This window comes from Lissotriton helveticus, chromosome 3_1 (assembly GCF_964261635.1).
Source record: "Lissotriton helveticus chromosome 3_1, aLisHel1.1, whole genome shotgun sequence".
Taxonomy (NCBI): domain Eukaryota; kingdom Metazoa; phylum Chordata; class Amphibia; order Caudata; family Salamandridae; genus Lissotriton; species Lissotriton helveticus.
Genome location: NC_136061.1, coordinates 477,774,689 through 477,789,590, shown reverse-complemented (window position 1 = coordinate 477,789,590; position 14,902 = coordinate 477,774,689). Strand labels below are relative to the sequence as shown.

At 47.1% G+C, this 14,902-nt stretch overlaps 1 protein-coding gene across 5 annotated transcripts in view; it reads right to left on the bottom strand.

Annotated features, from left to right (window-relative positions):
- Window positions 1-14,902, bottom strand: part of GULP1 (GULP PTB domain containing engulfment adaptor 1) — a 1,926,496-nt gene that overhangs the window by 803,187 nt on the left and 1,108,407 nt on the right. For all 5 annotated transcript variants that reach the window (XM_078683687.1, XM_078683689.1, XM_078683690.1 and 2 more), the window contains one exon: window positions 4,574-4,635. In XM_078683687.1, the coding sequence (XP_078539813.1) occupies window positions 4,574-4,635 (62 nt within the window). The remainder of the gene's footprint in view (window positions 1-4,573; window positions 4,636-14,902) is intronic.

Genomic DNA, 14,902 nt, shown 5'->3' with positions numbered 1-14,902 from the left:
TCTTCCCTCCCCTGTCTCTCTTTGACTAGGTCTCTCACTCTGCCTGGTGCACTAAAGTTACAGAGGCACCAGCAGCGGCCATGGGATATTATAAACAAATTCGGCTTTCAAAGTCTGCAGCCCACCGGGAAATGTCAAATGAGATAAAGAGCCAGTCCAGCCCTGCAGTTTGACACAAAGCACTATAATCTATTCAGTCTCTGGCCTGCACAAACCGAAGCAGGCATCCCTAGCAACTTCTTTAAATCACCTGGTTGTTCCAAGACAAAAGAGGATGGGTGGCCCCATTTTGACCATTTGAGGATCTACAGCTGTTGCAAAACTTCACCTGCGGGACCAAGTGTAATCAGAGAACTCTGGAAGTTTAGGAAGAGTCTGAAAATGTGCCTCTTGACACTTGTCTTTGACCAACCCAGTATGTTTTAGTTGGTAACAGAATCAATAAATCAATCAGAACATTTATAGAGCATGCTACTCACCCGTGAGGGTCTCAAGGCGCTAGAGTGGGGGAAGGGGAGAAGCAGCTACTGATCGAACAGCCAGGTCTTAAGAAGTCTCCTGAAGGTCAGCAGGTCCTGGGTCTGTCGCAGGTGGATAGGGAGGGTGTTCCATGTCTTGGCGGTGAGGTGGGAGAATGATCTGCCACCGGTGGTTGTTCGGCGGATGCGTGGGATGGTGGCAAGGGCGAGGTCAGCAGAGCGAAACTGGCGGTTCGGATGTAGAAGGTGAGTCATTCATTGAGGCATGCTGGTCCCGCGTTGTGGAGTGCTTTGTGGGCATGGGTGAGGAGCTAGAAGGTGATCCTCTTGTTGACCGGGAGTCAGTGCAGGTCTCTCAGGTGGGCGGTGATGTGGCTGTGTGAGGGATGCCAAGGACGAGGCGTGTGGAGGCGTTTTGTATGCATTGGAGTCTTTTCTGGAGTTTGGCCGTGGTTCCCGCGTAGAGGACGTTGCCGTAGTCCAGCCTGCTGCTGACAAGGGCTTGGGTGACCGTCCTTCTGGCTTTGGTGGGGATCCATCGGTAGATCTTGCGGAGCTTGAAGAGGGTGTTGAAGCAGGAAGAGGAGACAGCATTGACTTGCTGGGTCATGGAGAGCGTTGAGTCCAGGATGAAACCCAGGTTGCGTGCGTGGTTGGAGGGTGTCAGGGCAGCTCCCAACATGGCCGGCCACCAGGAATCGTCTCACGTGGAGGGGGTGGAGCCGAGGATGAGGACCTCCATCTTGTCAGACTTCAGTTTCAGATGACTGATCTTCATCCACTCTGCGACGGCATTCATTCCCTCATGGAGGTTGGATTTGGCGGTGGCCGGGTACTTGGTGAGGGAGAGGATCAGCTGGGTGTCGTCAGTGTACTAGATGATGTTGAGGTGGTGAGCTCGGACGATGTTGGCGAGTGGTGCCATGTAGATGTTGAAAAGGGTCAGACTGAGGGATGATCCTTGGGGTACGCCGCAGATGATCGTGGTGGCTTCGATCTGAAAGGGGGAAGGCGAACTCTCTGTGTTCTGCCGGTGAGGAAGGAGGTGATCCCTGTGTCATGGAGGCGTGTGCGTAGGGTATGGTGGCAGACGGTGTTGAAGGCGGACGAGAGGTCCAGGAGGATGAGGGCCGTGGTTTCGCTATTGTCCAGCAGGGTCCTGATGTCGTCAGAATACCTGACGTTCTAAAACCTTAACATATAATAGTCTACCAAATAGAGCATTTATACCTATTAGACCTGGCACCTTGGCGTGAGTCTCCCTTCTACTTTTTGCTGATGTGCCTCAGATGTTTTGCTGGTGTTAGCTGCTCAGGGTACTGTGCCACTGCCAATCAGTGCCACAGTGCAAGTGCTCCCTATGAAAAGTGTACCTATAGTTGATTTCCATGATTGGCTTATTTGGTTTACTGTCAGTCCCCAGTAAAGTGCACCAGGAGTGCCAGGGCTTGTGAATACAAATGCTGCTGGTGGGCCTGCAGCACTGGTTGTGCCACCCACAGAAGCGGCCCAGTAAAAGGTGTCTAAGGTCTGCCATTGCAGAACCTGCGTGCAGTCTGGTACTGTCATGCTGGCTGGGCGGCAAGTGCACCCACTTGCCAGCCCCTAAACCTTCCCTTTACTTCATGTGAGTCACCCCTAAGGTAGGCCCAAGGACAGGGTGCATTGTAAGCATAAGGTAGGACAAGCCCTGATGTATGTGGCATGTCCTAATAGTGAATTACAGCCATTTTCGTTTTTCACTATTGCAAGGCTACCTGTTCCCATAGTCCAGACTGGGCTGCTGGAATTATTACACTCTATAATCCCAGTAGGCTCAGGGAACATGGTAGAAAGTCAAGTTTAGTATGCCTGAACTCAGAATAATAAAATACTTCTTTTAGTAAAGTTTATTTTAATATCCTGTGTTTGCAAACGCTACTTTAAGAAAGTTAGCATTTGCTTGCCTGACCATTTCAGCCCGCCTCTGCTAGGATGTGTATCTGCTGTCTGGTTTCTGTGAGTGACAGGGCTGGGGAATTCCAGGGGACAGTCTGGGCTGCCAGGTGGTAAATAGAGGGATTGCCCCCAGGATAGGTGGGAGGAGTGCCCCTTGACTCTGAATAGGGCTGTGCTCTGCCACCACAATGCTGGCTCCATCCCCTGGAGAGTGTCTGATGTCCCTGCCCTGCTCTCTGAAAGAAGAAGCCAGAGTCTGCAAAACAAAGTCCTCCAGAGCTGAATTGGACTATGCAAAGGCCCCCTGGCCTGAAAAGACAAAAGAAACTGTGTATAAACAGAGAAGCTCTGCTCCTAACAAATCAGATCCTGTTTTGACCACAAAGAACCTCTGCCCGACTAGAAGGACCAAGAAGAAGCTGAAGGAGGAGAGACTGTCCCTGACCTGGAAAACTGGCCTGCAGTTGGCGCCTTGCTGAGAAAGGAAAAGAAAAGACAAGAAAGGACTTTGTTACCTTTGTGCCTGAAACAATCTCCAAGGGCTTGATCTTAAGCTAGCCCCCTGACCTGAGCCCCAGGACCATTGGGCTCATTGGGCCTTCGCCCGTCTTCGGCCAAGCTGTGTGCTTCCTTTCCACCGGAGCTGTGAACTTTGGTGCCCTCGCCCCCTCCTAGGGCCATGACACTCAGGAGCGTGGCCTACCTTGCCTGCTGAGAGCCCCACTCGTATTCGAGCCGCTCTCTCCACGCTGGGTCAGGCCGCCTGCTCCCCTGTCACCTCGCCTGTTGCTGGAGCTCGTGGTGTGCCCCCTCACCCCTCCTGCCAGAATTGGATCTGAGCGCGATCCCTAGCCTTGGACGGCCCGTACGTTGAAACGTACCCAGCCGCCCCGCATTTGCCCTCCCGCATCTGACAAGCCGTGCAACACCCTGCAGAGCCTCCAGTACGGTCTGTACTGGAGGCCCCGTGCCGCGCCCGCCTGCCCGGAAACATCAAGCCCCTAAAGACCCGAAGGTACGCGGCGCCCACCGACGCGTATTCGAGGAGTACGACGTGTCCATCACGAAGAACGCCGTGTGGGTCTGAGCGCCGCGCCTAAAGCATCAACGACAAGGTACTGTGCCCTGTAAACTCCGGTTGGAGTTCGCATCGGACTCGGGGTCCGCAACGTTTGTTTTCCCCACACTATCTTTATACATGAACGAGTCGCACGGCCATCCTACGACTCGTACCCTGCAGTGAAAGCCTGCCGCGCCGTACGCCACGCACCGCGAGGCACGTGAGCATCAGTAGGGCCTCCCTGTTCTACCCGCACAGAGTACGCCAGCGCGCTACGCAGTGCACCCTCTTCACAAACTGTGCCCAGAGATCAGGATCCGCCTCAAGTAGCTTGGGACAGTGTCTTTAATGCCGTGGGCCTTGTAAATTAAGCAATATTAAGAACTTTAAAGAACCCTTTTTCATACGAAAGTACTGTGGCTTCATTTTCCCTAAAGTTATATTGGTCTTGTGATAACTCTTGCATCGTATCGTATTTTTACATAAAGTCTACGTATTTTTGATACAAACCTTATGCCTAGTGTCCATTTGTGGTGGGTCTGTGATTTTAATGTATGTGATCATAAATGCTTAACTGACTTAGCGCCCTGAGGGTTAGCCTTATCTGCTCATGCCACGCAACCTAAAGGGTGAGCAGGGGTTATTCTGAGGAGTGAGTCCCTTACCCTGACTAGAGGAGAGGGTCCCTGTTTGTCACAAGTGCATACCTGTGCCAACCAGAGACCCCCAATTCTAACAACACCTTAAATAGACATGGCAAAAAAGCACTGTAGAGGCAGGGGAAGCTCAAATATAAAAAGAAAAGTGTGTGCAGTTTAGTGTATCATTTATTTCATGTGTATGGAAGGCAATTCTCAAGCCATGTGGAATAAACGTCAAGGTATATGCTCTTCATAAATCGTCAATTTACATACCTATATTATGCATCCACAAGGGAAAACTAAACCACTAAATATTGACATCCTGATTAAATAATATTTTTCCACTAGATATACATTTTTCTTTGGATGCTTTTGCTTACACATTTCAGAGAACCAATAATCATTACAAACTGTTTCAGGAAACAATAGTGGGAAAATATTTACGTAGAACTTACTTTTGCATTGTAGGGTATATGGTGCTTCGACAGCGCCTCAGGAGTGTGCATCCAGGATTTATCTGTAAAAAATAAAAAATAGTTCTAAATATGATAACAGAATGGGTTAAAGTGTGAAGCATAACACAGAGTCCCATTCAGAAAGAAAATTCAAATAGACATATTTTAAGCTCAGACATACACTTTTGTATTGACTTTCTCATTGTTTGGTAATTTACAAACACTAAAGGATTATGCAGAGAAATCTTATTTGGATGGAGTTGTTTAAGGTCATATTTGCTTGATTACAAATTGGTATTTTTCATTATTCCGAATTCAGGTCTTACGCATCACAGTTCAAATATGTGTGACGGTCAGTATCCCTTCTCTTAGGCAAAAAATATTTCCACCATAATCTAAAAATGCTTTATTTTGTAATTTTAGATGCAAAGAAAAGTTTTTGGTAGTTTTGCTCATTAATTATCTTGGTCAATCATACTGGCCCCTGAGTACCAAGCCTTGATGATTTAGTTTAATACCCACGGAGAGCGATGGATGCTGGACTGATGAGGAAGATGAGCACTAAATTGAAGCTTATCACTAAATATGTGGGCACTCAGCAAATCTTCATCACTGAAGAATCTACATTAACAGCTAAGAATCCTACCCAGAATACACTAAGAATCCTACCACTAACAGCCACAGTAGAGACCTACAACGTGTACACCACCATTGTTGCATCTGTTCAATAGGTACAAATGATTAAATGGCCCACTGAGTATGTGTTCTATGTTATCTCAGGAGATGTCAGAGTCTGCACTTTTTCAGCATCAACCATGTAGTGAAGATAAATAATATACTTGGAAAGCAACTGAGGATTCTTGCCTATTTCTGCCAGAGGCATCTCGTATGCTGGTGGACAAGTGTGGTTAATTGTGCTTTGGCTATACGCTCCCTTCAGTTGTTTAAGCTGTTAAAATGACCCAGTAGTTCAAGGTAAATGGAGGTAGACAGCGTTTACCGTTCCTCACTGAACCAACGGTATGCATGGGGGAAGTGACTGGCAAAAAGAGTGGGTCATGTCAAGATAAACCACAATGTAACCTCAACCAGCAATTAAGTATCCGGACAAAACATCTGCAGCACTATATTCTATTGACAGCGGAACTGAGACCAAACCTTTGAATAGAACCAAGCCCTTCCTGTCGGACCTCCCTGCGGGAACAAAACATTGATGAAGGGATCTCTGATCACCAGGGATCCCATTTGTCCCAAACATCACACTAGTGTTGATTCTAACTGTACAGACTTTGGCTGACAATAGGGCAAGTGACACCCACACCTCCAGTAATCACTCAAACAGTGCCACTTCGAGGTCCCTGAAGACTAACAGTGGGTTCTAAGAAGGAATGGTGGAAGATTACTAGGCGCCACTTGGAATATTCTTAAGGATTCAAATGCCAGACCATCAAGACGAGAGACAGACCATCAAGACCAGATTCAGATCCCATAGGCCCATGCATTGCTTATAATTGTACCTTACTTCTGAAGGAAGACAAACTCTTGAGGATCTTAACCTGAATTCCAGCATCAAAATGGATTATAGCGATGGAAGTGCACCCCATAATTATACACCCTCTCGAAAAGTGCTGTCAATGATGTTCATATGCTACTGGGATTGCTGGATGACAAGAGCGCCAAATCCAAATTGGTGCCTTTCTGGAACAAGCTTTGCTTGCAGGCCTAACTTTCCAGTCTGTGTGCCATCAGATAAAAACAAAATGCACTGATTGAGGCGGATCTATTAAATTTAGATGAATGTGAGACAGGAACAGCTAGCCTCGAAGGATTTGGGACACCACTATAAGAGGGAAAGTCGAGGACACTGTAACCATTGCGAAGCTAGCAAGTGCATGTTCACACTCTCACGATGAATTGTAAGCATTCACAGAAAGAAATGCAGGAGGCAAAGGCACTGAGGAGCTCTGTTTACCAAGGTAGTTATAGGGGAATCAAACCCACACTCCCAACAGCAGGAAGGACAGCATCTAATTAAAGGACAAACAGATTTCAACACAGAGCAGCACCAAGGCAGGATGATATCAGGTGAGAAACAATTGCCTGAAAATAGTCTAGTGAAGAGAACAGGACATGGATCAACAGATCAGAACGGGCCTTCTGTCATCCTGCCAATCACAAAACGAACAAAGAGAAGTTATTTGCTGCTCATCAACCAAGGAGGTGGGCGACATTTGTCAAACTGTGATACCATGCTCAATCATGCGGATTGTTGTATGCCTCAGCAACCAGGTTGATATTTGTACAAAGACTGCCTGGCCTTACAAGAGAGGAGGAGCAGATGTCTGTAGCGGCTCGATCCCATAATGTCACTCCCAGCCAAGGGCATAACTTCTGTCATAAGGAACAGGGAAGGGACAAGGGAACACCCCTGTTGCCTCTGCAGCTGCAATATAAACTGAGGAACTTCGGGTGCTTGAGTCTTGAAATCCTAATGTGCTGGATCTCATCCAATCATTATGTGACAAACCAGGTGCTTGTCCACGTGGCTGGGACCAAGGCCTGAAATGTGATGTTCATCCAATAACCCTTAAAACGTACAGCAAAATAAGTGCTTATGTTGAAGCTGCTGTAATGAGGAGTGTGAGTTACAACTGCACAGTAGTCCATCTTACCAGAGTTCAAGAACTTGACGCTGAGAACGTCTATTTTGCTCCCTGCTTGACTGCCTGAAAAAAAGGACTAATTCTCCTGTATGCATGATGCCACTCTACAAAAGACAGTCTATGTTAAAGGTGTCAATTGTCACCTTAACTGGTACCAACGAGGAGGAAACATCCACAAAGGATTAATAACTTCCTTGGCAATCTAGTAGCTCTAGACTGAAGATCAAAATAAACAGTGAAATGATCAGCAAGGCACAAAACTCCATCTGACACCAGAGAGGAGACGAAAGCCAGACTCATATCAAATTTAAAATTAAGTAGACGTTTCGACTGCAAGAAGCCAAAAACCATTGACTAAAACCACAGCAGAGGGAGAAGAATGTGGCAAAAAAACAAGGAACGAATGTGTAGTGACATTTGCCTCTCATGATTAACTTATTTATGTGGACTAGCTAATTTTAGGGGGGAGGGGTTAAAGTGACTCAGGTACGTCAGACAATAAAAAGGAAAAAAGCAATGTTTTCCTTATGAAAGCCCTCACCCACCGACCTAGTCGGTGGCATGCTTCATCATCGGGCCCACCGCAGTGGCACCGAATGTGCCCCGGGTGTGCTGCAACGCCAGGTGACTGCGGAGCTGGTATATTGCTGCGTGTGCAGTGAAGGGGTGAGACGTGTGAAAATTAAAAAGCTATACAAGAGGTCCCAGCACCCGAGGGTTAACAAGTTTTAATGAACTGGGCCTCTGTTAGCAGATTAAAAAAGGCAAAAGGACAGTAAGGAGTGTTATGATGACCTCCAGTGTCCAGTGTGGTCTACATGTTTCAGCCAGTGCCTTTTGTATTCTAAGCTGGCTTTCCTCAGGACCAAAGAGATACGTGATAAAGTGCAGATTAAATTATAATAAACTTAAATTAAGTGTTTGTGTCAATTTTGGCTATGTGTAGCGCTCGCTAAGGCGCTGTAACTGTTAGAGGGGGATTCCCTCAAGCTTTTCTACACAGAACACATAGGACATAGACAAGACGTACAGGAAAGAGTCATATTAGGGTGGCAAATCTTTAAACCACTGGTTGCCGGCTTTTAAGGTGGTGTGCGACCTATATCCGGCTAGGGTGAGCTCATGGCATCTGCATGAGACTAGTGAGGGTTTAACGAAACCGTTAGTGAGTGGTGGTGGGCTAAAAAACGAAATCACAAGGTGAGGTACAGGAAAGTACTGATACTAGGTCCTCACTCTGTTATTTCTTGGTAAAAAGCCTCATGGGTCGCCTGGCAGAGAAAGAGACCCTGTGGAAATAAACGAGGTTCACAAGGCTATCTAACCTGTAAGGAGAAAGAGTTCTTGCTTACCCCATTTTGCAGGACAAGTGGTCTTGTTTACTCACGAGTAGTTCGGTCTGGTTCCTCCTTGGACCTATTCGTCCTTCTGCGGCGCCCGATATGAGGTGAGTGGGCCGCCTAGCTTCGTATTTATACTGTTTTTAAATGCGATTCACCTGTTTGGGTTAGAAAGAGAGGGAGGGATGCGCGCTAAACGCCGTCTCATGGTAGCTCTGTTAGCGCATGTGCGGGAAAGTAGTGCGCGTTTAGGCGCATGCGCAGTACTGTGCGGCAGTGTTATGCACTGGGCGCATGCGCTGGAATATACGCGCATGCGTACTGGTCGTTAGATTACTGATAGTGCATACTTGTTTCTAAACGAAGTATTTCACGTGATTAGTATTGCGAGTGACACGCTACCGGTGGTGTTGGCCACCTTGTTGGTCAAGACTCATGCACGAGGGTCAGAGTGTGTGTGTATTTCACACAAGGCGAGTGAGTGCATTATTATACACTGGGAGGGCACGAAGGGAGAGGACAGCGAAGGGGGAGCTCATGCAGGGGTACTGTGGCACAGCTATCAGAACGATATGGGGGAGATCTACACAGCTAGGCTGTAATACAATATGCTGCAAGGGTGTTTACACGGCTAGACTATTCCATGGAATGGCATCGTTGAGGCCCTGGATGTGTGTGGAAAGCCGGTATATCCAGCGTTGTTCTTTTTGCAAGAGGAGTTTCTCATCTCTGAGGTTGTCAAATTTCTCAATGACAGTCCACGTAAAGTCATTGGGTGTGTGATTGTGGGTCAGGAAGTGGTCTGTGAGCTTACTTATGTTTTTTCCACATCTTATGGTGCTTCTATGTTCTGTCATTCTTGTGCGTACTTTTCTGGTTGTCATGCCGATATATCTTAGGCCACATCTGCAGGTTATCAAGTATACCAGATTGGAGGAGTTACAGTTTGTAAACTGTCGTTGTGTCCAGGTCTTACCCGGTTCCAAGTCAAGTGTTTTTGACGGAGATGTTAAGTGGCATAAACTGCAATTGTTGCAGGGTTGGTGGCCAGTGATTTTGGGCATGCCCCATGCGTTGACGATGGTGTTGTCTTTATTCTGTGTTTTTGGCCGTGGTCTGGTATTCACCAATTGGTCTCTTAGATTGGTGGCCCTTTTGTAGGCGAAGCGAGGCTTTTCCCATTGTCTGGTGCCAGAATTGATGATTTTCCAATTGCGTTGTATGATGTTTGAAACTTGGTTAGACGCTGTGTTGTAAGTGGTCACGCAGGTAAGGACAGGTTCTTCTTCTGGTTTTTCGAAGGTTTCCAGGAGAGCCTCCCTGTTTTGGTTCCTAGCTCTTTTGCAGGTTTTATTGATTATCTTGGAGGGATAGCCACGGTCCCTAAGCTTGTGCACCAGATCACTGGATTGTTGTTTGTAATCCTTGATGTTACTGCAATTGCGCCTGATGCGTAGGAATTGTCCATGGGGCAAGTTTTCCCTCAGGTGTCGAGGGTGAAAGCTATCAAACCTGAGTAGGGAGTTTCTTGCTGTAGGTTTGTAGAAGGTGGTGGTGGTGAGTTTTCCATTCTCAGGTCTGATGTTCAGGTCTAGGAAGGGTAGCTCAGTGGAACTACTAGTGCATGTGAAACGTAAGTATGAGTCTAGTTGGTTGATCCAGAGCATGAAGTTGTCCAGTGATTCTTGGTTGCCTTGCCATATTATGAGGATGTCGTCGATATAACGACGCCACATTCTTATGTTGGTAAGGAAAGGGTTGGTTGGTTGTTGTATGTGTGTGTGTTCAAAGTGGGCCACATACAATCCTGCCACACTGGGGGCAAAAACACTGCCCACAGACGTTCCATTCGTCTGAAGGTAGTAGGTGCCTTTGTATTCAAAATAGTTTTCTTTAAGAGCTAAGGCAGCGCAGTCCAAGATGAAGCTGCGGGGGGTGTTGTAAGTCCAGGCGTTTGTCATGAGGACATCATGCAGTACCTTTAGCGTGGCGTCTTGTGGTAGGCTAGTGTATAGGGATTCTATGTCTAGACCTACAAGTAGTTCAGTGGTGGGATCAAAGTTGAGTTCCTGGATTACGCTTAGTAGATGTTTAGTGTCCTTAAGGTAGGAGGGGGTCTGTTGGACCAAGGGGTTAAGAAAGAAATCACAAAAGCGGGATAAGGGCTCTAGTAATGACTTAATCCCAGACACGATGGGTCTCCCTGGTGGTGGAGTGGTGCCCTTGTGTATTTTCGGGACCGTGTAGAAATAAGGGGTCTTTATTTCTCTGGGGCATAAGTAGTCCACCTCTTGTTTGGATATATGTTCATTGTCCTTGGCATTTTTTACTAGCTGGTTGATAGTGACCTGTAGTTGTTCAGTTGGATCTTTTTGAAGGCGCTTATAGTTCCTAGTGTCACTGAGGAGCCTCTTGCATTCCTGGTCATAGTCCGTCTTGTTCATCAGGACTATGCCGCCACCTTTATCCGCCGGTTTGATTACAAGTTTGGGATCATGCTGTAGGCGTTGAATGGTACTTCTGTCTTTGTTGGACAGGTTATTGAAAGTGTCCTTCTGCTGAAGTAGTTCTACTTCCGTGTAGACTGCCTGCTCAAAAGTCAGGATTTCTACCGGGATACTGCCCGGCGGGGGAGTGAAGGTCGATTTTGTTCTCATTCCCGTTTCGTTCGGCGTGCCTCCTACTTCAATGATGGTGTTGTCTTTTTTCTCAAAGAAAGCCTTTAATTTGAGTTTTCTGAAGAACTCTACGAGTTCTACGTGTAGTTTGAACATGTCCAGTCTTGGCGTCGGGACGAATGAAAGGCCTTTATTAAGTACTCCTGTTTCCTCTGGGGTAAGTTGTGTGTCAGATAGGTTGAACACGAGAGGGCATGGGGGTGTTATTTGCTGGTTCCCGGTTGTTCCCTGGTTTTGTTTCTCGTGTTGGAGCTCACTGGCTCTTCTTCGGGTGCCCATTGGACATGACCTGTGTTCCGTCTCTTGCCCCGTCCTCTCCTGCCCTGGGATAAAAAAGGATATCGCTGGTTTTGATTTCCTTGAAAGAAGGGCATGTTGCCTTGAGGGTACATGTGTGGGTATCCGAAGTATGGGGGTGGTAGATGACCAAAGAGGGGGGGTGGTGGGCCGAAGTTGTGGTTTTGGGGACCTTGCCATGGTTGTGGCCAGTGTTGTCCACGCCTGCCTCACCCTCTCGGTGTATTGGGTCCAGAGCTTGAGTTGCTTGAGGCGCTTGAGATGGAACTGTTGTCCGAATTGTCAGACGATTTCTTGGAGGGAGTGTAGTCATCTTCCGAGTACGGGTAGGTTTTAGAATAACTGAATCTCTTCAGATCTTTTTCAAATTTTTTGATTTTGGTCTGGGTTAAGTAATCTTTGTATTCCGCTATTTCGCGGTTTTGGTCTTCAAGCTTCTTTTTATAGCCTGTCACGGTGGTTTTGAAATGTGACTCTGTCGCCTGGATTTCTATCATGATGGCGTCTGATAGGCGTTTTGCAGTTTTAATAATGAGGACTAGCCAGTCCCTGGTGCAGTGCCAGGCGATCTGGGCCCAGTCTTTCCGAAATGCTGCGTCATCCAGGAAAATCCTGGGGGCATTGGTGACCAAAAGGCCAGTAGGAGCTGTGTTGGTTCGTAGATATTGTGCCAGGATGACCCCATGCAGAACTGTCCGAATCCTGTTCCTCTTCTTCTCCGTGAGTGAGTCCCAGTCGGTTGATTGGGCTACAGTGGCAGAGATGTTGAAGTCTGCCAGGAGTGAGGGATCAGCTAGGATTTCGCTGATATCCTCAGCAGTGAAGGTTAGGCCAACATTTTCGGCCATGTTGGGGGGGGGCAGGGGGGGGGGGGTTTGGTTAAAGCTCTCGCAGCTGCGCGCTGCTTAGTATTATACAGATCAAAAGAGAGAGAGAGGACTAGGTAGGCTAGCCCGTATCCCCTGGATTATATGTCAAGATCAATGTGGACTAGCTAATTTTAGGGGGGAGGGGTTAAAGTGACTCAGGTACGTCAGACAATAAAAAGGAAAAAAGCAATGTTTTCCTTATGAAAGCCCTCACCCACCGACCTAGTCGGTGGCATGCTTCATCTTCGCTGTCCTCTCCCTTCGTGCCCTCCCAGTGTATAATAATGCACTCACTCGCCTTGTGTGAAATACACACACACTCTGACCCTCCTGCATGAGTCTTGACCAACAAGGTGGCCAACACCACCGGTAGCGTGTCACTCGCAATACTAATCACGTGAAATACTTCGTTTAGAAACAAGTATGCACTATCAGTAATCTAACGACCAGTAGGCATGCGCGTATATTCCAGCGCATGCGCCCAGTGCATAACACTGCCGCACAGTACTGCGCATGCGCCTAAACGCGCACTACTTTCCCGCACATGCGCTAACAGAGCTACCATGAGACGGCGTTTAGCGCGCATCCCTCCCTCTCTTTCTAACCCAAACAGGTGAATCGCATTTAAAAACAGTATAAATACGAAGCTAGGCGGCCCACTCACCTCATATCGGGCGCCGCAGAAGAACGAATAGGTCCAAGGAGGAACCAGACCGAACTACTCGTGAGTAAACAAGACCACTTGTCCTGCAAAATGGGGTAAGCAAGAACTCTTTCTCCTTACAGGTTAGATAGCCTTGTGAACCTCGTTTATTTCCACAGGGTCTCTTTCTCTGCCAGGCGACCCATGAGGCTTTTTACCAAGAAATAACAGAGTGAGGACCTAGTATCAGTACTTTCCTGTACCTCACCTTGTGATTTCGTTTTTTAGCCCACCACCACTCACTAACGGTTTCGTTAAACCCTCACTAGTCTCATGCAGATGCCATGAGCTCACCCTAGCCGGATATAGGTCGCACACCACCTTAAAAGCCGGCAACCAGTGGTTTAAAGATTTGCCACCCTAATATGACTCTTTCCTGTACGTCTTGTCTATGTCCTATGTGTTCTGTGTAGAAAAGCTTGAGGGAATCCCCCTCTAACAGTTACAGCGCCTTAGCGAGCGCTACACATAGCCAAAATTGACACAAACACTTAATTTAAGTTTATTATAATTTAATCTGCACTTTATCACGTATCTCTTTGGTCCTGAGGAAAGCCAGCTTAGAATACAAAAGGCACTGGCTGAAACATGTAGACCACACTGGACACTGGAGGTCATCATAACACTCCTTACTGTCCTTTTGCCTTTTTTAATCTGCTAACAGAGGCCCAGTTCATTAAAACTTGTTAAACCTCGGGTGCTGGGACCTCTTGTATAGCTTTTTAACTTTCACACGTCTCACCCCTTCACTGCACACGCAGCAATATACCAGCTCCGCAGTCACCTGGCGTTGCAGCACACCCGGGGCACATTCGGTGCCACTGCGGTGGGCCCGATGATGAAGCATGCCACCGACTAGGTCGGTGGGTGAGGGCTTTCATAAGGAAAACATTGCTTTTTTCCTTTTTATTGTCTGACGTACCTGAGTCACTTTAACCCCTCCCCCCTAAAATTAGCTAGTCCACATTGATCTTGACATATAATCCAGGGGATACGGGCTAGCCTACCTAGTCCTCTCTCTCTCTTTTGATCTGTATAATAACTTATTTATGTATCTTCAAACATCGCAGGAAAATAATCTACTACAGCCTGGATTGGGAACTGTCACCTTGAAGACCTTCATAGAATTCATTGTATTTATTTATTTTTATTTATTTATGGGTTTGTATAGCGCTAGAATAAACTCCCAAAGGAGTATCTCCGCGCTATAGACGGCAGTAGCAAGAACCAGGAAAAAAGTAAAATGATACACAACCGATACTCTTATTGCCATTGATTATTAACTGGCTAAGAACCTGACTTATTAATCCTGAAACAGAAAAGTCTTAAGTTGTTTTCTAAAGGCAAAATGGTTAGAACATTGTCTGAGTTGAAAAGGAAGGTTGTTCCACAAAATAGGACCCACCACTGACAAAGCCTTACCACCCAGTCTGGACCTTCTAATCTTAGGTACTCTCAACAGCAACTGGTCGCTTGATCTGAGGGTGCGTGTGAGGAGATAAGGAACAAATTTATTTGCCAAGTAAAGAGGCCCTAAGTCATGTAGTGCCTTGTGCACTATGCAGCATGTCTTAAATTTCACTCTCTGGCGAACCGATAGCCAGTGGAGTTCCTGAAGCAGAGGTTTGGATGGAGACCTAGGGGGGCATTGAGGACCAACCTGGCTGCAGTGTTCTGAATCACCTGCAAGTGGTCCAACACTTCTTCGTTGGCAGACCCCAGGAGTCCATTACAATAGTCGAGCCGGCTGATCACTAAAGCCTGGACCAGAGTTCTTCT